Genomic DNA, 23,325 nt, shown 5'->3' with positions numbered 1-23,325 from the left:
CCATTATTCATGGAGAGGTTTTCTATCTAAGACTAAATTGATTTTCTGCTTACTTCTTATCGGTGAAGTCACTTCAGCAAAGAGTTACTCTTTGGAGTTATGTCGTCATCTGTGATCTGTATCCCTCAGCTGGAGTGCTCGGTCTGGCTGCCCCATCACTGCCCGGAGGCATGTGGAGAGAGGGCTCTGGCGTTGCCCAGTCTGTTCACTAAGCTCCTTTTGAGACTGGTGAGGAGGGAGGTCTGTGGAGGAGGGAGATAGATGTACCGGGTGACTGTTGGAAACCAGTGTAATTGTAAGTTTGCCATAACTTTTAAGTGAAAATTGCAATGGGAGGTTTCAGGGTTAGCATGCTTTCAGAAATCAAAAGGAAAATGGAAGTGTTCTTTTCATTTCATTTCTGAACACTCTGATAGGAAAGGTTTTTGTTTTTGTTTTCTAAATTTTACCAAGATTTCAGCAATTAATTAATCTATAGATTTAAAATATATTGAAATATTCATGACAATATTGCCATGTTACGTGTTGGATGTATAAACAGACACACACACACACACACACACACACACACACACACAGTAACACTTACCAAATTATACTACTTAATACCACCTGGGTGTTAATTTACGTTGGGAGCAAGTGAAATATGCACCACGTAGGAGAGTGTACCTTTATCTGACCATGAAGAGTGAAGAAACTCACTGCTGTAATTGATACTTTTAGTTCATTATGGAAAGTTTTTGTACAGTCAGTATAGAGAAAACCACATTTCATTTTGTCAAACCAAAAACCTACTACCTAACTGCCTTTGTATAAAAGCTAATACAACATGTCAAAGATAATCGCGTAGCCCTCCATACATATTGAACTGGTGAAAGAAGTTGGGAATTGGATTTAGCAAAGATGAAATATAAAGTTAATTTTTGTATAATTTTCTTTTCATTCACATTCACACCAGGCAGACTTTGAAAAATACCTATAGTAAAGAAGAACTTGTTCATGCATGTAGAACAAAATAAAATAAGATTAAAAGCTCCAGGAAATCAGCCTGCTTCAAAAAACCATTAAAATGTGCCTATCCCTCAAGCTTTACAAATGTGCTAATTGTTGTGTTTCAGTCATGTAAATATGTTTCAGCATAAAGTAACCAAGATTTCCTGCTATAGAAGCACTGCTATCTGGGGTGGGGGGGGAGGGAGGGACGAAGAGGACTAAATAACACACTGTAATGAAACCTGCCTTTGGGCAGCACATGCTTCAGCCCTGAATGCCCAGAAATACTTTGCAGACGCTCTAGGCTGCCTAGCAATGGGGATTTCTAATTCTGGCTAGCTTGGCAAAGTAAACACAACTATTGAACATAAGGCAGCTCCTAATAAAAAACAACAATTCCCCCCTTGTAAACACCTACATTTGGCCCCATTAAAAATTCTTTCTTCATACCCAGGAACTAGCAGACCCTTCGGTGTGGGGATCTCACGGTAACTAAAGAGGAGTGGGGAGATTTAATGCTGTCAGGACATTGTAACATTGCCATTTCCACCGAGCACTTCATACCCCATCTCAGGCTTTTGTGGAGTAATGTGCTGCATACACTGCAGGGCATTATGCAAGTAAACACTTTGGCCATTATGCTCTCGGGACTCATTTGTGGGCAGCCAAAAGGAAATCAATATATTTCATATATATGCTTCACTTATATACAAAAAGGATATGATTGCCACATTTCCAAGAGAAGGGTTCGGCAAAAGCTGCCAATTTTGAAAATTATTTAGTGGACTGGCATTAATATCCTTTTCTGATTTCTGCTATTTACATTTTAGAATTCATCTATTCTATAAGCTTTGTATCAGTCAGACCTCTGCTAGTCTCTAAGTTGAGCCTTGGGTCTGCTATAGTTCTAAAAATAGCTAGGATTCAGGGATCAATGTTGAATTTACACACACATCTGCTAACAGTTTACTTACTGAGTTGGAGGCTTCGGATTATAGTAAGGAGCAAACATTAGTTTGAATTCTAGTAGACAGAAACAAAGAGAATGTTACCTTTAACCACCTCCAGAGTAGTATCCACATGCTTTAAAAGGAAAAAAGAGGATGAAAAGGAATTCTCATATCATTAGTTGTTAGAATTTATTTCGAAAAGAAATTTTTTTTCAAGCTCAACATTCGGATCCAAAAATACTGTATGTTCCTAAAATATCTTACTGTTCCTACGCCACCTGCGAGGTAGACCCAAAACATTGCTCCTAAAATGTTTCCTCCCTTGCGTTGGGTTTAGAAAAGGGGCTTCCTGGACAAAGCAGGCTCCAAGAGCCTATGAGAATGACAGTCCATCCACAGAAAGATCCCGGTCTTCTTCCATTTACTGCCATAGCAGCAGTAGGCCCCAGACCTCAAGCATCTCTCAGCTTGGCTCTGCTGAAGCTTAATTCAAATTCTACACACTCTGGAGCTTATATGCCCCTGTCTGCATTGTGTGTACCAGAGCCATGCAAGCTTTGGGTGAAGCAGCAGTTAGAGACCAGTAAATAGGTTGCCTGAGTAAGAAGCCCTGCTACGCCATTAAGGAAAGATGAATGGAAGTGAGTCATTTGGGGAGATATGAGGAGTCTCATTTAGTCAGTGGTCCACAGTCAGGGAACCGCAGGGGTGGTGGCGGCCGTGTGTGCCTTATCCATCCCATTCCTTTATCCCAGAGAAGCTAATCAGCGTTGAGGGAAGATATCTTTCCCAGTGTTTCTACCGTCCAAGTTTAGGTAACATTTTAAATCACCTTATTCCAAGTGTTACCATGATATTTTGTTTTCAGTTCAGGGCATTAATGAGAATTAAATGTGCAAAAGAACAAAGGAGAAAACAAAAGAAAAGAAAAAAGATACTGCCTTTAGTTTGTGTAGAAGGTATAGCCATTTTAAGCAAAGTTCTCTCCAGGAATAACCTAGTTTGTTCTTTGTTGACATGTGAAATAAAGGAGGAAAATAACATGACTATCCCATGTCTTAAATGTCTGGGAGTTTAGGAACAGTGGGACTGAAACATGGTGGCGTTCTTATTACTATGCAATCTAAAAGATTCTGACTCGCATTTTAAGAGGATTAAACTCAGCAAACCATCCCCCCAAACAGTCCTGCCATTTTCTCCTCCGCGAACATTGTACACAGGCTCCAACCCCTCCAACTGGAATCTTCCTGTTGGGCAGGCATGAGATTGAGAATCACCGCTCCCCTCAGGAGAAGGGTGGGGTAGGGGGTACTGTGGGTCACTTAGTAGATAGAAAGTTTCTTTTGAATCAGAAGAAAACAGGATCTAGAACAGCCCATGTACAGCCACGTTTTAGAAAATTCTGTCCTTAAGGAATATACATGTTTGTAACAACTGTTGTTTTCTGTTATTGAAAATGTTTGTGTATGGTTTTGTAAGGACCATGGTGTCCTTACAAAACCTTATGGTTTGTAAGGAGAGCCCTGGTGTTATTCATAGAAATAAGTTTACACCACTCTCTTGCCACCCTTTGCGCTAAGAATCCAAATCACTTACCACAGCTTACAAACCCTACGTGGTCTGATCTGATACCTACCTACCCACCAAGCCAAACTTCTCATAGCCTCTCCCCTATTTGTCAACCACCACAGAAAAACTGAATTTTTTTCCTGTCCTTCAAACATGCCAAGCTTATTCCAGCCTTAAGGCTTTTGCATTTTATTACCTTTGCCTTGAAATTTATTTCCAGGTCTTTATAGGTCCCTTCTCATATTTAGTTATTAGCTCAAATGTACTCTCCAGAAAGGCCTTCCCCACTTAAAATGGTACCCCCTGCCCATATCATGTCACCATGTTTTATTTCCTTAAAAGCACCTCTCACCATCTGTATGATCTTCTTCATTTGTTTGCTTTCCTATATGTCAGCTGTCTCCTCTTAAGTCATGTCAATGTCTGTGTATTGTTCCTTTCTGAAATTGTAAGTTCTTTGAAAGCAGGGATCTTGCCTGTCTTGTTCACTATTTTATTTCTAGTGCTTCGAAAAGTACTGACATATAGAATAATGAATAAGAATGTGGACTTTGAAGCCAGACTGCCTGGGTTCAAATTCCGTTCGATTGTCCTGAAGTTGCAGCATCACTTCTGCTCTTTTCCAACTTGGTCACAGCGAGCAGAAAGGGAAACATGGAAATGAAGTCTTTATTCAGGATGGCTGTGTGTTCAAGGGTTCTTCTGCTAATGGGAAAGGAGAGAGTAGATATTGGAGGATAATGATCAGTCTCTATCATAGCCCACAACCCTTTGGAACTTAAATATCCATGCACAGCCTTCTTCCCACACTTACTACCTCTTCAGGGGTGAGTGGGGAATCCTAGTGGCTAGAAACTGCAAAATTCTCTGCACTGGCGGTAGAGGATTTTAGCCCCATTTGTAGCCCCACTTCTGCTCTCTTGAGAAAACTCCCTTGTCCGTTATCCTCTGTACCCCTTTAGGAAATTATTCTTTGTCCGGTATCATTCATGGCTGCATGAAGTCTTCATTTGAGAGTCTGCCTTGCGGGGACTGCACACTTCTCACTTCCCACTTACTAATAGATCAGGGTTGGGGACCTAAGATTACTTTAGGGATTGGATAATCCCAGACTTTTGACCAGGCTCGTAGTTTCTTTGGCAGTACAATTCCCTCAAGACTTTAGAAGGTTCCCAGTCTATTAGCAAGTAATCGTAGCCAAAGAGTTATCTAAACATCGTTCTAGGATTCAGCTATAGGAAACAGATCCCAGCTGATTATTTTATGCAGAAGGAAAGTTTATACTGGAAAATTGGTAGCTAGCGAAATTAGGGGAAGGGCTGGGGACATTGCCACCAAACCGGCCTCCAGGGAAGCTGCTACCTCTACCATAGTCAGAAAGGTGACGAATTGGGAGGCCACCACTGGACCTGCAGGGCACTCCTTTGTGATGGCAGTTCTGGGGTTAGGACATTTCCACTGCCACTGCTACAAGTGCTCTCGACCTCCATGAAGCAAATAAGTGGACGCTGAGACACTGGTCCGGCCTCCACTTCCACAGCTGCCTTTCAGCTCCCACGACACTGTGGACCAGTCACCGGAATACTGATGCAAACAAAATGTTCCTACAACAGTGCTTACCAATTGCAGCAGTCAGAGTAGCAGGAAGATAGCTCCTGCTTCTGTTCCACCTTCCGAGTCCAGTCCAGATACATCTAATGAGGTATGCCTAACTCACACCTTTCCAGACTGCCCTGCAGGCAGGCAAACCTCAGGGCCTTTGGAATGGATGCGTGTCTGCCACATGTGTTACATTGTAAGACGTCAGTCTTATTTTCTGGCCTCTCTATTCTCCCCATACCTCCCTCTTTCATCTTCTCAGTAACTAGCTTGATGCCACCTAAAATAACCAGCTTGAGAGGAAAGGCAACACCCTGACTCTGACTTTTGTCTCGGAGCTGGCTCCCATTTTCTGGCCAGCCTCTTAGCAGGGTATCCCACCAAGGCGCAGGGGCACAGCTGTCTCCTGGGAAGGCTGCCTGCTTGGGTGTGCAGGTGCAGAAGCAGTTGGGCTCTGAGGCCCCAGATGGCCAAGGCTTTAGTCAGGGGAGGTTGTGAGCCGCAGACAGAGCACCTCCTTTACCAGACCTAGTCCCTTCGTCTCTTCTTCCAAATTCCATAGTTCTAGCTTACGTTCGTTTGTCTTGTATAAATAACTTTGCTGAAAATGGCAAAAAGTATGTAACACACCAGTATTCTGAATTTCTCCGTTTTGCCTAGAGCCACTGATAAGAAGGTGTAATAAGGTTTGCCTTCCGGGCATAACAGGTCACCAGCTTTCCAGTCTGCAGTAGGTGACCTCACTGCCCACCTTCCAGCCACTAAGCAACACATATTTAGATCGCAGAACTCGAGTGCTCCATTTTGCAGGTACCAAGTTCTGTATAAACAGGATATAGGTTAGATTGTTATTACAGAGTTCCAAAAATACAGTGCCTTAAGTAATACAGAAATTTATATATCTCTCACATAGAAGCCCAGGTGGGCGACCCAGGGCTCTTTTGGTGGCCAGGTGGTGTCAGGAGACCCCAGACTGATTTTATCATTTCCCTGTGCCCTGCACTGCCCATAGCTTCCATTGGATGGTCCAAGATGGCTGCACAGTCCACACTTCAGCAAGTGGGAAGATAAAAGTGAGGCTCATCCCTAACCTGTGTGGGGCCTAGAGTAAGAATGCAAAAAGAGGACCATCATTTTATATGCCTAAGTACTTTTAAGTTATCAAGCCAGCAAACCATTAAATATGCTTTGGCTCCCTTCCTTCACAAGTACACCTTCCTTAGGAAGCCAAGTTTAAATTTCGGATCAGGGTTCTCCTCCAGAACATGGAGACAAAGAGAACTGGCCTGCAGCCCACCCCCTTTCTCTGCCCACACGAGGCTAAGTGCACGTGCGTGGGGATACCCAGCCTGCACAATCAAACCCCTCCATACGCCACACAGACAGCAGTCCCTTGGCTACTCCTGCAGCCCCACGGTGTGCACACAGACACACAGCCCACCCGTGGGGGACAAACTTGGGGAAGAGACCTGTGCAGGCTTTGTGGCCATTTGGACAGGGAGTTGTAAGTTTCTGGATATCCAAAGCATATCCTGTTAAGAAGGATACAAGCTCTAGGCAGGCAGGAGCCCTCTTGCCAAGGTCAAATATGGATACTGAGAGAAAGGAGAAGTAAAGGGCCCCTCCCTCTCTTTAAAGATCTGACCCTAAACTAATGCTCAAGATGAAGTGACTAGAACTTAGTCACGGCCTCATCTGTTGGCAAGGGAAGCAGGAAACTGTGGTCTTTATTATGAGATGCCACATGCCCTCGCTGATATTCAGAGAATCTTTCACTCACTGCAAAGGAAGAGAATAGGTATTGGGAAGAAGCTAGCAATCTCTGCCACAGACACATGCTTTTTCACAAATCACACTTTTGTTTAGACAAGGAAGTTCCTCACAGTCTGCTTTCAGAGAGGTGAATTTAGAGGCAAGACAATCCTGCCAGTTATAACTGACGGTCAAAATAATTGTACACCTGAGCATTTTTCCATGGGCAGCCAATATGTAATGTTCCCAAGCTGAAATTTTGTCTAATTTTCAGAACAATCAGGAAGAACCAAATGAATTTTTCTCAATTCAAAGGATGTAGTGTGATTATGACATTCAACAGAAATAATTTTAATCATAAACCCTGAGAATGAATTGGATCTTAAACAAACAAAAACTAAAACCTGATCATGTTTGGCAGAATCTTTTCCAGAAATATTCGGCCACTACACCTACCAAGCAAAAAAGAGCAAAAATTGGTTTTGGCATGGTTTCTCCTGGCCTATCCCTATATGAGAGCAACACAAATTTCAAAAAATTAGGCTGATACATCTTCCACTTTGCAAAATTTTAACCAGGTGGAGAATAATTGCAACATAATATTACATTGTAATAATGTAGTGATTATGGACTACTGCAAATGTAACAGTGTAAAAATATAATAATTACATAATCGCATGTAACGTGGACGTTTTTTATCAGTGAAACAACACTCTAATGTCTTATGAAGAAATAACAGCGATATTGTGATGACGAATATATCAAACCTGCTTCATCTGTCTCCTCCCTTCTATCCTTCCTGTGCCACTGAAAGGATATCAGTCTTCCCACAAAGGAAGGGGAAATCTCTCTCTTTTTAATAACGAGCAATAGAGACTGAGCTCTACTTTAATCCCCACACTCTGGGCTATCGAGGCATCAGGTGTGCATTTCCTTGGTCAGAAGCTAAGAATGGAGCCCCAGACAGTCAGCAGTAACTCCCGCCCTGAGTGAATGCTTCTGGAAGGTGATCCCTTTGCTGTGGCCCTTCTCAAAACTGTTGAGAAGTTGTCTCCCAATATCCATTTGCTCCTTCCATAATAATGGATTTGTTAAACATTTTTACACAATTTGGAACATTTCCCAGACTCCCTTGCAGCCAGGTGTAGCCATATCTAAGTTCTGGATATGAGTGATGTGTCCAGCTTCCAGGTCTTGCCTCGGTCACTTCTTTCCATCAGCTGAGAGAGAGTAAAAGCATCAGCCGTGGAGCCCGAAGGAGAAGCTCCTTGCTGAGAATGGCGGACGCGTCCTTCTAGCTCAGAATTGCCTACGGCTAGACTGTAAAGTGGGAGAGAAACAAACTTCTACCTTTTTAGAAAAAGCCATTTTTTGGAGGGGGTGGGAGTGTTTCTGTATCACAGCTCCTCAGCCTGTAGTGATTCATTCCCTGACATTCAGAGCAGGGCCTCATAACAGAGTACAGCCACAGAAATCAGCAAAGCGTCCTCCAGGCGAGGGCATCACACAGCTCTTGAAAGGATCTGGAGGGGAATAGGATAGTCTGTCTTTTGTTAATTTGTTTCCTCCCCATTATATAAAGAGGGGGGCGATTCTTTTAAAACTTGAGTGGAGAAGCTTCATCTTCTAGCGTTTCTTTTAATATTTTGTCAGCAAAGAATACATGTGCGAAAGAGTGTTAAAATAAGGTGGACCCCCAAATTGCCTCCTTCATACAGCCATACATATTTTCACTGGCCCAGAAGCCAGGCATCTTGCAGCTCCAGTTTCACTACTGCCTGACTAAGTATGAGCAAAATGTTTAGATTTTTAAAATCTTTCTAGAAGCAGACTGTGATTGCAGTTTCCTTCTATATTTCTTTACAGAATCGCAGTGGAGGGCAATGTATACTTAATGCTCAAACGTGCCTTACTGACTGAGACCTGCTGGCTAAGTCCAATATTCTGCTGATGTCAGTTATAATTATGTACAGCTCATTATACTTGTAGATTCATTTTCCTGCCCTAAACTCACGGATTTTTTACCTTGTACCATATTTGTTTTTATGAGCCGCGTCAAATCCTTTTTTGGAGCAAGAAGAGGTATAAATAAGTTAGTGTCGTACTTGACAGGTCACAGAACACTTATGCATCTCACTTGAGCCTGACAACAGTCTTGTGAGGGGAGAATTATTCCCCTGTCATAGAGGAGGACATTGAGGTGTCTTATCTGAGGTCACACAGAGAGTAAGTGACAGAGGGAGGTATAAAACTGTTGCTAGCTGTCTCTGTGAAGGGACCCACGTAGAACCTAAATGTTCTAAGGTGTTTACAAGTTTTAGTTCAAATTGGCTATGTTTTAAAGAGGAAAGAAAAAACTAGGAAGTATTTTGAAATATTAACACCTATTTCTGTGGTTGTGAGTAATATGTACGAAGTGTGACTTTTCAGGAAATATCAGAAATTGTAAAAGGATTGAAACAAATCTCTATTCATCTGCTAAGGGTTAAAACGTACTACATTGATTGTTCTCAGAAAACAAACAGCGCCTGGTGGGTTGGCCTTGGCAAAATACGAGAAATATAAATTGATTAACCTTATTTTAATGGGTATTTACCTGCAATTTGTCTCAAATCCAGGTGTAATCTAGATTCATTATCTTGCCCCTTCTGTCTGGGAGCTGTGAGTGCTGAGCACGGGGCTGGCAGGCGGGGAGAAAAGGAATTAGGAAGGGAACTATGGAGCCAGGAAATTCAATCTTGTGTGTCTATAGGATCCATTTAGGTGTGGACTCAAGAGAGCAAAACACAGACAGGGTCTTAGCCCAACAAAAAGAGAGAGGTTTGCAGAGGGGGAAGAATCTCAAAGGCTGGCTGGGCATGGCCCCCCCAGAGCCGCAGAGCCAGGCACTTGTGGGGCTGCTGCTTCATTACGACCCAGCGCTGCCTAAGGGGGCCTTATGGCAGGAGCTCCCCTAATCTGTTCAATGCTTTCCCACCTTGTATCCCTCGAGAAAAGGGACCCATTGATCCAGAGGGATTGCTACAAATCTCCTAGGCCTCTGCAGGGAAATTGGAAGTTGTCACACCTTTCCCAAATCCCTTTGCCTACATAAAAACCATCATTTTAGACAAGGCATTAATAGAAAAACACAGGCAGCCAGTCAGCCAAATATGCGTCTCCTGCACCCACAGCCCAGGCCCATCCTCCCAGAATCTGGGGAAAGAAACTCAGGTGGAAAAATTTCAGCTAGAGATGTAAGATACGTTTGCAACCCTTGCCTCGGGTATAAAATGAGAAAGATGAGTACGTTGATTTGGTTTACGAGGCTAAAAAAGTATGATTTATATATATACATATATATACATATATATACATATATATATATATATATATATATATATATACATATATATATATATGGTCTGATTTTTATTTAAAACATCAAGCAGTGAAACCCCAAGGTCTGGAACTCCGTACACCCCCGCAGCCTTGCCGCTTTCCGTCCAAAAGGAGGTCACCACGCTATGCAGAGTATCCTACAGCAGCATGTTGTTTTTCACAAGACAGATCTAGGGTACAGCAGCATCTGAACATGCACATGTCAAGTGTGTAAGTGCTTTGGAAGCCTCAGAGGAAAAGTCCCTGACACACCTGGCAAGCCTGGACCCCGTCCCTCCTTCTTCCTCGCTGCTTCACATCGCACTGACATGGTGTGCAGGGGGAGGCTCAGAAAGGAAGAAAACAAAACCCACTGCTTGAGAATTTAGACTGCAGAGTAAGCTCGTTAAAGTCATCATCAACAAAAGCCAGCAAAATCACACAGATTCGCATATTTCCGAAAGCCACCCTTCAGCTTTTTCAAAGGACATGAGTGTGCAACTAGCCTTTGCAACGTAGCCTTTGGTCGGAAGCATTTAATCACGTCACCCCAAATTTTTGTGCTCAGAAGTTACACACGAACGGATATTTGACTTTTCTTGAACGCTGTTCAACCTGAAAGATTTCCAAGCATGTCACACGTCACATTTAGCTACCTTGGCTAGGAAGGGCTTTCAGCCAACTGGCTCATACTCATCGCCTAGAGAAACAGAAGAGAAATTTTTAGCAAATAGGTAAGCTCCTAAAATAAATGGTATGATGCGGGTTCTGAATCAATGACACTAGTTTCCTCATTTAGATTGTCAGAGCAGTGTAACCTTCAACTAGATGATGCATCTTAAAGATACGTCAATTCTACTGTTAAGCAGCTCACCATTTCTACATGTCAGAATCCAGTTCATTATTTAACACCTAGCCCATCCCCACTGAAGCTTTTTGCTGCTCCCCTCCCCCCACCATGATTCTTGCTTTGTCTCTGCCTTTCGTGCAGCCATAATCTGGACCACTCACTATGAGTGGTACCTGTGTGCTTGTCTTATTCATGTTACCGGGTTCTAAGGAAAGGCGGGGTGTGGGAGGTGCTCTGTTCACACGTCCTTTCAGAATGCCTCGCTTCCAGTGGATTCTACTCATCCCGTTGATTTCCTGAGCAGCCTAATAACCATCTGACATCATCCTTGTGAGGTCCCAACCAAAAGTGTACACACACGTTCTTTAATGGTGAATTTTCTTTAAGTTTCTGTTAACCTTCAGATCATGCATGCATCCTGGTCAGTTTTCCTTTGCTCATTAGCAGTTAACTCCAAGATCTTAAAGAAACTTTAAATTAAAACTCAGACATAATTAAATGTATCTTTCCCTCATGCTTCCTCACGAGAACACTGACAGAGTTCATGCTACAAAGACGTTCCTAACCTCAGGCTTTCGAGTCATGCACGTATTTGAGACTCCTGAGCCTTTCACCCTTTCATTTCTGCTTGAAATCCTTTGTGGAACATTCTAGGGTATCTAGAAATGAAAGAATTGTGTAAACAAAGAAAGAAATATCTCTTTATTAGAGCTTTGTAGCATTCAAAAAATAGACACTTAATTACTTAATATGTTACAGGCTGGGGCCAAGGATACAAATGAGTACAACTATATGAATATTACTATCTGGATATTGCCGATTTTCCTGGCCTTCTGACATCTTTGTTGATCATGTATCTGTGTGATACTGTCTTTCATCCTAAATATATTTTCATTAAAAAATAAGTACATACAGGCAAACTGAAATCAAGGAAGAATATTTTCATAAATTTTTTTTAATGTTTTAAAATATTTCAGTCCTCCGCACACCGCTTGTGTTCACATGCGGTGAACACATGAAAGAAACTAGCCAGAACATATCCTTGTGGATCACAATATTTTGACAAAAAAGCAAATGATCCTAACCTTTCTCATCTTTATTTTTTTTGGTATTGAAGGGAGTTTTCCAAAGGAAGGGTTTCCTATAGGTTGTCTCCAGGTCACTTCACGCCAACTTCACTGCACGGCCCGACCCTGCCTTGCTTACCTTTCTCCTCCCACACCCACTTTGTGCCTCACACACAACAGATATGTTCCTTTGACTATGGATTTTTGTGAAACAAATCATGTGAGCTATTAGCACTAATAGTTAAGGAATTTGATAATAAAAAAACCTAAAAAGTTATTTTGAAATATGAATATTTCTCCCTTATTACGGTAACTGTTATATAATTATGGTCACTTACTGCTTACATCAGCCGATATCTGCTTAAATCAACCTGTATCTGCAGAAAAACAATTCGGATGGGGAGATGTTCAAAGCTACACAATACTTTTGAAAACATGACCCAACATCATGCATAGAAACAAACCTACCAAGACTTGTAACAGATGTTATAGATGACTTATCTGAGCATATGAAAAATATTGACCCTTTTATTGGTATAATTTGTTTTCATCATGTCAGTATTTCTATGAAAATTGCAAGTTTCTAGAGAAAGTATAACCTTGAAATAGAATCATCTTCATGTCAACTTAATAGACAAAGGGAAACAGGCATTTATGAGAACCCATAATTGCTGAAAAGCTATATTCAATTGAAAAAATAGCATTTTGGAGCCCTGGCAAAAACAAAAGAAAGCCAAAAAGCAACCCTGCCATTATTATATGTTTGTTTGTTTTCAATTATGCTTTTATTTATGCATATACATGTTTGTATTTCTACCTAAATAAGAAAAATCATATATGTTTAGATTTGGACTCTGGAAATGTTCCACTGAGATTCCTGGTCTGGTTTATATAACAGCTATAATTTGTGAAATCTAGCATCAGTGGGATGTGATTATATTGGGCTTCAGTCTAAAGAATTGTTGTAGTAGGAATTTTATATGCAAGACTAAATGCTGATCAACAGAGCATAATATTGTATCCTGAAGTGTGCTCATGAAAGCAAAATTAATTTTTTTTCTTTCTTTCCTTCTCCTGAAATCTTCTGCTGTAGCGACTGCATTTGCCTCCAGACTTGTCAGACACAGTGAGCCGCTCAAGCAAACAGGATGTGGCAGAATCCGCCACGCGGCTGGGCCCAGGCTGTGGCATGATGGCCGGAGGCAAGAAGCACCTGGACTTCTAGCATTTCCTTCTTAGTCTCTGCGTGCAGAGTTCTATGGCATTCTAATTATGATCGCTAATAGCTTATGTAAATATTTTTCTTAACAATTTGACCCTCCACGTCTTGAAAAACACAGGATTGCAAAATGAGACCACCATTCTTCTTTTTTTTTAACCAACTTTTTATACAGAAATAGTACAGCAGAAATACTTTCATTTTAAAATTTTGTTTTATGCTATATCTAAAGAAGATAGGTCATTTTAATTTTTAAATAAAAGCAACTAAAATGTCAAAAATTCATGATGCCTTACAGTGGTCATTGGCGTACGTGTATTAAGGCACTTATTTCATGGTAAACTACCTGTCACAGCAGGTAGCATATAAAGCATTATGAAATTCAAAATCATATATGAAAAACATATTTTCTCTTTATTTCTGAAAGAGTCACTTGCCACCAAAAGTGCTAAGGTTTTTAAAACAATGAGGAATTTGTTTGCTAGTATATGAAGACTATAATAAAATGGGTTTGCATTCATGCATCCTGTTACTAAATTGATGAAGACAAAATAATATTTTGGGATTAAGACTCCGTTAATTAGTCTGCTATAGAAGTTAATAAATATAAAAAACTTGAGTGATAGAAAGTATAGAAAAAGAAGTATATGGTCTTCTATTTAGTAATCCTAAACAATTAAAGTCAGCACCATGAAATTATGTCAACACATAATTCAGGATTGAAATTCAAACTGACAGCTACGTTAATGCTAAGATACTGGGGAAGAAAACATGTATTGAAACCTGGGGAGAGATTTTTACAGAATATAGGTCTGAGACTAAGTGGAAAACTGAAGCTAACTCAAATTTCCATTGCATTAGCTAAATCCTTTTGTTAATTATGAACATCGGTTGGGTATGTACATTTATAACCACATAAACATGTCTTTTGGGGGTATATAGCATACTAAAGCAGTTTTCATATAAAACACTAGGTTTTTGAATCATAGTTCCATATTCTCAAAGCTTTTGACAAATAGTAGACAAAAAAACAAAATTTAAAAAGTAACTTGCATATTTAAGTAGAGTTTCATTTTATAAAAAGCTGTTTAACATCCTCTACGAGAACCTGAATTTCCAAAATACATTTTCAAATATGTTGGGATATTTTGAAGCAGTTATAACAAGCATTTTAAGCAGTTTGCTTTTAATATACCACAAATTATACTTTATTTGTTCTTGACAACATTGAAGAAAACAAAGACTAGGTTTTTAAACTGTCTAACCAATATGATGAATGTCAGTCACTTAAAAAAACCCACTGTAGCATAAACACATACTGTATACAGCTTTTATTCAGAATTAGAATAATTGAATCAATGACAGTGATTTGCCAGGATGTCAAATCTCTCCATCATATCCTGTCACCACCAGTTTATTTTTTGTGATCAAAATCAAAAAGACAACTATTTTGTCACCCACTATTTCATTAGTACTAAAAATCAGATTTTTTCTTCTATTTTTTTTTTTTGAGTGTCTGGTTTATTTTTTTCACTTCTTTTAATTCGAAAGACAAATTCTTCCCCATTTTCTTTTCAAAATAAAGTTTCAGAATTGATCTGTCAGTTAAAATTAAAAGGCTTTTATATTAAGCGAAGGTGCTTTTAAAATTTAAAGCAACTTCAAAAAAATCAATTTAGTCCATAGATAGTAAATAATGTGCAGATACTCCACAAAAGCTTTGCTATATCCTTTGAAAGCATTATGAACAGTCTGAACAAATTCAAATGAGTATTTTAGTCAGGTTATTATTTTAATAACGCTAACCTTTTTCTTGCCGTGTTGTGACTCATTTGATACAAACACACAACGAAACAATTGCATAGCATTTGACTCTGAAAACGAAATGTGAAGTCATCAGATATGTAAATTGCTTGTCAAAAATACTTAGTAGGTCGTTGATTTACTACCCTGGCTGCTATGTCAATGAAATTAACAGCCAATTACTCTCTAATACTATATGCTTTGCGAACAGATAAATACTATAAAAATTGAATGCATGTATTTGAACCCAACTTATTTTAAATATAAAAAAACGCTTTTCAAACTCAATAAAAGTGCATTCCGAACAATAATAGTACCTGGGCTTTCCAAAACTCAGGTGCAAGTGCTTTGTTCTGATTCACTAGGCAGGCTTTGTAAAAAATAAGCTATTGAAGAGGGATGTATATTTCTGTTTTCCTCCGATAAAAACCCACTCTAAAAATGTGTTTTCCTCCCTTCTGGGAACATTAGCCATTAGCCATATGCTAATAACTTACTACATAAAAATACTGGTCTCCAATAATGCTACCATAGGTATACAGACCTTTTAGATACATTATGAAATCTACACTCTGTAAACAGATTTTTTTTTTCAGTTACCAACTGTCTCAAAGATATAAATACTCAAGTAACTATGCTACACATAGTGTTTGGAATGTTCTCATGTCTTTTAAATATTTCTAAAACTTCAAAACCCTCTATGGTATTCATTTATTATGCTAGATTTGCCTTTCTTTAACCTGAGGTAAATATTCTGACTGCTGCAATCTGCTTAGGTGCTAGAGTTCTAAGACCTTCTGAATTTCTTTTTAGTAGCCACCAATTTCCACTTTTCTCTCTCTCTCTTGCATTCTTTATCTCCACCTCCAGGATCTGCAAATACTAACACTGGACAAAATAAAACTACTTCAGATGGAAGCAATACTCGGCAATCAGTTCCTTGTCTATCTTTTAATTTTAAAGAATCAGACACAGGCATCCGAATGCAAAAGGGAAATGGGGGGGAGGAACCCTATTCATTTGTTTAAGCCCATTGTGAATGTCATTTCTAAAACATGTTAATGCCTTCCAAGATAGTTACCATCAACACAAGACCGAAAGTAAGCAGTACTAACCCCAAGTCCTTACACTTTGACTTTAAAACTGAGCAGTCATTCAGGACTGGTGCAAAACAAAAAAAAAACAGGTGAGGTTTATTCTTGAGAAACAAAAAGGGGAAGAATTTGTGTTTGGTCTTGGTGAGCCAAACATACAAAGAAGAAAGCCTTTTTTTTCCTAATCTTGTTAAAATTGAGGCCCAGTGCCAAAAGAATAAGCAGAATACAGACACCATCCTAAGATGACAAAAATTCACAAAACAAAGCTGAATCTTAAAATAATACTGTAGAAATGAGTCTTAGTTAACCTAGTTGTGATTTTTTAAATAGGAAGAGATGATTATGTTATGTGAGCCATATCAAGAAAAGCCAGTAGATTATCATTTAAGACTTACGAGGCACAGCTTTGGAGGGGAAATATTCTAGAAATTCATTGTAGTAAAAAGCATTTTTTCACTCAGTAATTTAAATGTTTCTTCCTCAAACATTCACCTCTAATTCTGTTCACCTGGTGTCCCTAGTCGGGCAAGTTTGGAGAAAAATCATAAGCAGTTAGTCTTGTGATTCTATGGAGGACGTCACAGATAGATGGTCACCACCTGGAAGATGGTATCGAAGTGTCCCTGCAAAGTTCCCATTGATAAATATATAAATATGCCTATCAGGAAATAAATAAACAAAAACAAATTATTGCAACAATGAGTCAAAGGCCACCTCCTGGGCACTGCATCCACTCAGTGCCTGCCATGCTGTCCCCGGGAGAGTGCCTGGAGCTCCATTCAGAAGGAGAGCTCATCATCTCCCCAGGGTGAGGGCAGAAGGCTAGGCAGGCGTTCCATCCTGCAGGACCAGAGGGCTTCTGCAGCTGAGCAGCCGCGTCTTCAGACCAAAACAGGCTGTACCACTGTGTCCTGGAAATCCTGCCCCTCAGAGGACACGTATACGTGCCCAAGTGCATATGTACAGATCCTCCGCTTCCACAACACTCCCGTCTCCCATTCCCAGCTCCCACACCCAAAGTGCCACACCCGGTTCTCCAAAGTCTATGCTCGCTACACAATAGAGCTGTGGGCCAGAACTGGTTGTCTGACCCTGGCCCAAATCATAGCCACGTTGGAAACTGCCCCTTCTTGCAGAGAAGTCAGCCAACCAGCACACACCTCAAATAGCCCTTCTCTGACAGCTCCCTGGGCAAGTGTCCCTCAGGGAATGTGGGCTACAAAATGTTGGGAGGTAGAATATCTGCGTGGGCAACTGTACCAACAGTGCATGTGTGTGCACACCCCACTGCAAAAGTGTGCAAGCATGCAGTGCAGGCTGACATTGAATCAAACTACATGCACACATAAAAACTGCAATTATCCTAGGAAGGTCTCTCTAAAGGTGCAGCAACTCTAGTGGAATAAAAGTATTAACATATAGCATGCCAGAGAGACAAATCATAATTATCTGTTCACAAGTAATCTAGAAAGTAGATGTTAAGCTAGAAGGTTATTTTTTAAAGCCTCCAATTAATTTCTGTATTTCTGACCATTTGCCTTTGGGGATTAAAAACAAAACAGACCAAAAAAAAAAAAAAAAAAGAGCAGAGTACAATTCAGCGGAAGTGTCTTTGTCCCCAGAGATTTCTTCCTGTGCAAGCACTTAATCTAGACTGCCAAAACCCTCAGCCTTTGATTGAAGTTTGCAGAGGAAAACTTATCTATATTGACTTATATGTTGCACAGAACAGAGAGAACTAAAAGTCTCAGACAGGCCTTTTGCACCCAACAAAGGCTTATTTTTTTCCATCCTTTGCTTGGGCTCAAGCACTCCTGCCCTGCGTGCTGCCACTTTAAACATGATCAGATCTGTGCTTCATTGCAAATAACAACTGACCAACAATGGGCCCTGCTTCATAGATTTGGGAATGTTTGGCTTAAGCTGCCAATGACTGAAGGCCTTTAACTCCAACCGGCCAGTCACAGGCCTCTTTGTTGTTGTCTGTTGATGTGTCTGTGCTCATTATTGCTTGACATGCAACATCCCCCCTCCACCCTCCAACCATCCACAACCGCACAGAAAGCGAGATTCAAATGGGAACAGCTGTAGTGGTTCAATGGGAAATGATGCCTCTTGTGCAAAGGGGAGGGAGACAGAAAAGGGACAGGGCCTATTGGAGAAAGGCAACAGCTTTTAGAGAGTCTTGTATAAGAAATCTACTTTTGAATATACTTCAGTGAAATCACTGTTGAAATAGGCTGACAATGGAAATCTGCCCAGATTGAAAATGCCAGCCCTAATTCAAAAGACAATTCTTAGTTTAGTTACTGTGTTTCCCCGAAAATAAGACCTAAGCAGACCATCAGCTCTAATGCGTCTTTTGGAGCAAAAATTAATATAATACCCAGTCTTATTTTAATATAAGACCGGGTCTATATAATATATAACATAATAATATAATATAATATAATACCAGGTCTTATATTAATTTTTGCTCCAAAAGATGCATTAGAGCTGATGATCCCACTAGGTTTTATTTTCGGGGAAACATGATAAAAGCTTGCTGCATTTTTAAATGATTTCTAGACTTTGAGCTTTCGAATTAAATGGCTAACTGAGATATGTTACCATTTTGTATGTATAAACGGGCACAGATCTACACACAGCTTTAAGTGGAATTTTTTTCTAACACATTTCTGATTTATGATCTCTATAAGAATTATTTCTTTAAGGATCATCAGGATTTAAAATAGAGCATGTATGAAAGTAACCATTGGTCTCAAATGTTACTATAACATGGAAACAAAATTTGTAACACCACACTATCAGGTTAAAAAGAAAATAGTATAATAAAGGAAATACAAAGGCTTTGGCATGGTTTTTACAATCAACAATGGTTAATTTTGATATGTAGTTGTGAACAACTTCAAAACACTTAAGTTTAAAACTCTTGCAAGCACTTTTAATTGATTAGGAATGAATTCTAGATGCACAAAATGATTGGACTGTGAACAGTAATACAACTATATCTAAGAACAATTAACTATTGCTGGCCAAAAAAGAAATGTATGATTGCATGAAAATGTGTATAAAACATCTATAGAGTATTCTTGTCAAATATAAATGAAATTAACTTTATTATAGAAATCATTCTGAGGATTTCTAGGGAAGACAAATACTTACATTTTGACATAAAACAAATTGGATTATATCGAAGACACACTCTACCTTTTAGCTATCAACTTGTTTCTTCCTTGAATGTATATTTTACCCTCTTTTGCACATAAACTTCATCTGTTAACAACCTTTGGAAAACCAACAGATATTTTCTTACATAAATCTAGTGCATGTTGTTCCAGGTTTAATTATATGCAAAGGAATGGTGCCAACATGGAACCTCAGTCCATAGACTATGAACAGATGGGTAGAAGTATTCGATATATCTTGATAAAACTCTTAAACTCGTGGCAAAGCTCGTTGATCACGGTTTCCTGTTTTTAAAAACAACTTCATGACCAACACAGATCAAACATACATCCAGTTTATGTTGTTCTTTTTTTTTCATTATAACATACAAATGCCCATTTACAAATAATACACCAAAATGAATAAAAGTTTGGATACCAAAATGAAGTTTTGTTCCAACTGATACCGTGCCTTCTGTATACAAAGGTCCGTGTTTCACGTCCATTCCCCAGTGGTACAATACCGGACACAACTGCAGAACTGAAGTGCTTCTAACAGCCATTTTCTTTCCTTCCTGAATGCTCAACTGTTGTGGCCACATAGTAACTGACTGAATTAACACAATATATTCTCTCTCTCTCTCTTTTTTTCCTTTTTCTTTTTTTTCTTTTCTTTTCTTTTTTTTTTTTTTTTTTTTTTTTTTTTACTGTAATCTTGGCCAATATTGAGACATATCAGGTTCACTTCCAGGAACTTGAACTGGAACTGACACACCAGGGGAAATGAGTCCTAGAAGTGGATGAAAGAAATAGCCATGTAGATATTCCCTTCAAGAGACAGGCATGGAGTATAAATGTATAGGTTAAAAGAAAAACTCTAATGCTTTCTAACATTTAACTATATTTTAAAAATATATTTTCAAGTGTTACAAACAAAAGTAGCATCTTCGGAAACCAGTTAACATTTTTACACTTACCTATTGAACTCCAGATCCTCCACCCAAAAAGAAAAAGAAAAAGAAAAAAACCTCCATTTCTTTGTATGTTTGGAGCTTTAACAATGAAACTATCTCTGGAAAACCAGTGTGGTACTGCTTCCGCTGCGATGAGAAGCACAGAGGAGCGAGGAGGGTGAGAAGTCTTCCAGTAAGCACTCGCCATGCAGCTCAGGGGGCCCTCACTGTTGAACTTGGGCTAATAATTACTCCTCAGAAAACTTAACAGTCTCAGGCCTTATCTTCATATACAACTTCTGTGACCAAATTCAGGAAAAGCAACTTTGCTTTTTGTCTGTATGGTGTCAAGTTACTAACTTGACTGAATTTCCCTTTTCAATCCGTTTTCCCCAGAAAAGTGAGCAACAAGGAGTTCACCACACCACCACATAAGGCAGGCCAGGAGGTTGTTTTTAAGATAAACTGTGAGTGAAGGGAGAACACCTGGCCAAAGCAGCTCTACAGGCCACCTCTGTGCAGCCTTCGGAGATCCGCAGCTTACCTGTGGAAGTGGTGCCCGAGGTGCCCATTGGCTGACTGTTCATGTGTGTCTGCATATGTGGGGGGGTGTAGGTGTCATAACTCCGCCCATTCACCGAAGGGCTGGTAGGCAGCATGCAGGAGTAGGAGGAGGTCTGGCTGGGGACTGGGGGCTGAGAGGAAAAGCAAACCAGTAGTTACTGAGAAACACATCACACAGCCACATCCCCAGGCTCCCTCCGCCCCAGGACCTCTGCCAACAAGTCTGATCATTAAAGATGCCCTCATGTGAAACACCGGACTTCCATGCGATAACTCTATGATCAGGCCTCCAACCAATCCTTCCACTGGCCACTGATACAGAACAGCTGCCTACACACCAAACTTCTAAAAGTTTCTACAAATTCCCATCACTGTCCAGCTAGACGGTTAGCACTATCCATAACACAGGATTTTTATCCATGTTCATCTTGCACCTCTACTGGCATCTTGAGAGAAGCGATAGCATGAGGATTTCCATTAAAACACACCTCCGCTCCTGCAAATCCAATCTATTTGGAAATCCAGGGACTCCCTGGAATCCCATATCTCAAATTTTGGGGCAGAAGACAGTGGGAGAAACTCTCTACAAAGTTTGCTTTAGGGACCTTGTTTGCCTTTCCTGCTTGGAATCATAGGAGTAAAGATTCTTTGAAGAGGCAGATCAGTAATGATCTCAGATTAAAGTGGTCAGAAGAGTCAGTAAATACCTAGTCCCATCCTGTGAACTGGCTGTGACTTCCTTACTGACCCAAAACCCAAAATTGGATTTTATGCATAAAATTGTGTTACTACCCTCTCAGTGTTTGGAATGGTGGTATTGAGGAGATGAACTTTATCCTAACTAAGTAAGAAATACACAGAACTGGGACGAAACCCCTCATGGGCTCTCATGGGGCTATGCCAGGGCAGCAAGCTTGGGATGAATTAATAGAAAGATAATGTCAGGAACAAGGGAGATGATAGTACCGCCCTGGTCTGCAAACTGTAGAAAGACTTAACATTCCAAGATCCACACATTAGAGAAAATTCAGAGGAGGAAACCCACTCTTTGTAAAATGATTGAAAATTTTGGTAAACAGCATGAATTGATGGACAGACAGACCAGTCCCCACACACAACTAGCCAATCTCTCCCTTCAAAATTCAAGGAGTAATTTTCTCTAAACAGTAGACTCATGGATAATTTTTATTTTCTTTATGCTTTATGAATGTATGTACATTTTGAATTATATAAGTGGTGTAATTTTTTTAAATCAGTGAAATAAATCGACCCCATACCAGTCTATATGTTGAAACAACCCTAATAGAATAGCAGCATCTATTTGTTTCCAATTGTTTTCTCATCTACGCATTTTGTTGGTTTTTTTTTTTCACAGAAACCTAGACGTTGCTACAATTTACAAACCTGAACAAGACACTTAGTGGCCTTTCTACAATCAGAAGTTGACTGGGAAAATCAGATTCAAAGAAGTAAGCAGGCCTTTAAGGGCCATCCCTGCCAGAATTTCAGCTTGAGTTTGTTTCTAATTCCCCAAATCACTTCCTCTAGGCAATCTGACTTCTGGAAAATTCAAAGGCAGTTGGAGCAAGACCAGCTAATGGACTGTTAATCCCTTAATTTACATTAATTGCACTATGGCCAATAATATCCAGATGCAATAAAAATAAACATGGCAATAATTCCTGTGAAATTCCTTATCTAGCTGCTCCTATGTTAGTCTGAAGACTGTGAAACTTTTATTGTGCCGTTATTTCGATTAGAAACCCAGCAAAAGATATCCAATGGAGAATAAACATTCTGTGTAACCTCAGAACTGTTTCCATCAGGGGCTCACACCGGCCAATTTCACATCATCTGGCATCTCTAATTGTCCCACAACCTGGGAAGGTCACTGCAGAAGGTTTACCAGAAGACCAATTTTCCCCCATCAAGAATCTATCCAGCTCCAAAATTCTAGTATACCCCACCTGCATTACACAGCTTCCATCATAAAGGGTTAACCTGGTACAAGGCCTATCACATTTAGGGGCTGATAAATATTTGGGACTGAATTGAGAGTAGGAGTAGGTTGTTACACCAAGTAACCGCATCAACCCAGGTGGTTCAGAGTGCCACAAATTTATCACAAAATTCACGGCAAAGACACTACATTTCTAGCAAATACCTTCTATTTCTTTTTTTTTTATTATAAGATGTAAAAAGAAAACTAGCTGTTCCTCTGTATTAAATGTATCCCATTTCTGATTCATTTGATCTTCCTCACTAGTTTACCATATATACACTAAATAATGTGATTCTATATCTATTAATGTGAACACGTTAATATAAACCCAAATTTTATGTATAACCCTTTACTATCTTATAATGCACCAGGATTATTTC

At 39.8% G+C, this 23,325-nt stretch overlaps 2 protein-coding genes across 12 annotated transcripts in view; one reads left to right on the top strand and one right to left on the bottom strand.

Annotated features, from left to right (window-relative positions):
- ELP4 (elongator acetyltransferase complex subunit 4) overlaps positions 1-22,630 on the top strand; it is a 228,135-nt gene extending 205,505 nt beyond the window's left edge. The window contains exons 10-11 of one of the 3 annotated variants that reach the window (XR_013994164.1): positions 13,234-13,431; positions 22,319-22,630. Coding sequence is in view for 2 of the 3 variants with exons in the window: in XM_081062435.1 (XP_080918561.1) it covers positions 13,234-13,365 (132 nt within the window). In the remaining variant the exon portion in view is untranslated. Of the gene's footprint in view, positions 1-13,233; positions 13,644-22,318 lie in introns of those variants that run through there. The other 2 variants (XM_081062436.1, XM_081062435.1) reach the window with 2 other exon arrangements.
- PAX6 (paired box 6) overlaps positions 19,070-23,325 on the bottom strand; it is a 28,930-nt gene continuing 24,674 nt past the window's right edge. For all 9 annotated transcript variants that reach the window (XM_081062428.1, XM_081062427.1, XM_081062425.1 and 6 more), the window contains 2 exons: positions 20,924-21,074; positions 19,070-20,216 (listed from right to left, as the gene is read on the bottom strand). In XM_081062428.1, the coding sequence (XP_080918554.1) occupies positions 20,131-20,216; positions 20,924-21,074 (237 nt within the window). In that variant the 3' untranslated portion in view covers positions 19,070-20,130. The remainder of the gene's footprint in view (positions 20,217-20,923; positions 21,075-23,325) is intronic.

Source organism: Rhinolophus hipposideros (genome assembly GCF_964194185.1).
Source record: "Rhinolophus hipposideros genome assembly, chromosome: 10".
Lineage (NCBI taxonomy): Eukaryota > Metazoa > Chordata > Mammalia > Chiroptera > Rhinolophidae > Rhinolophus > Rhinolophus hipposideros.
This window is presented reverse-complemented; position numbering and strand designations above follow the sequence as displayed.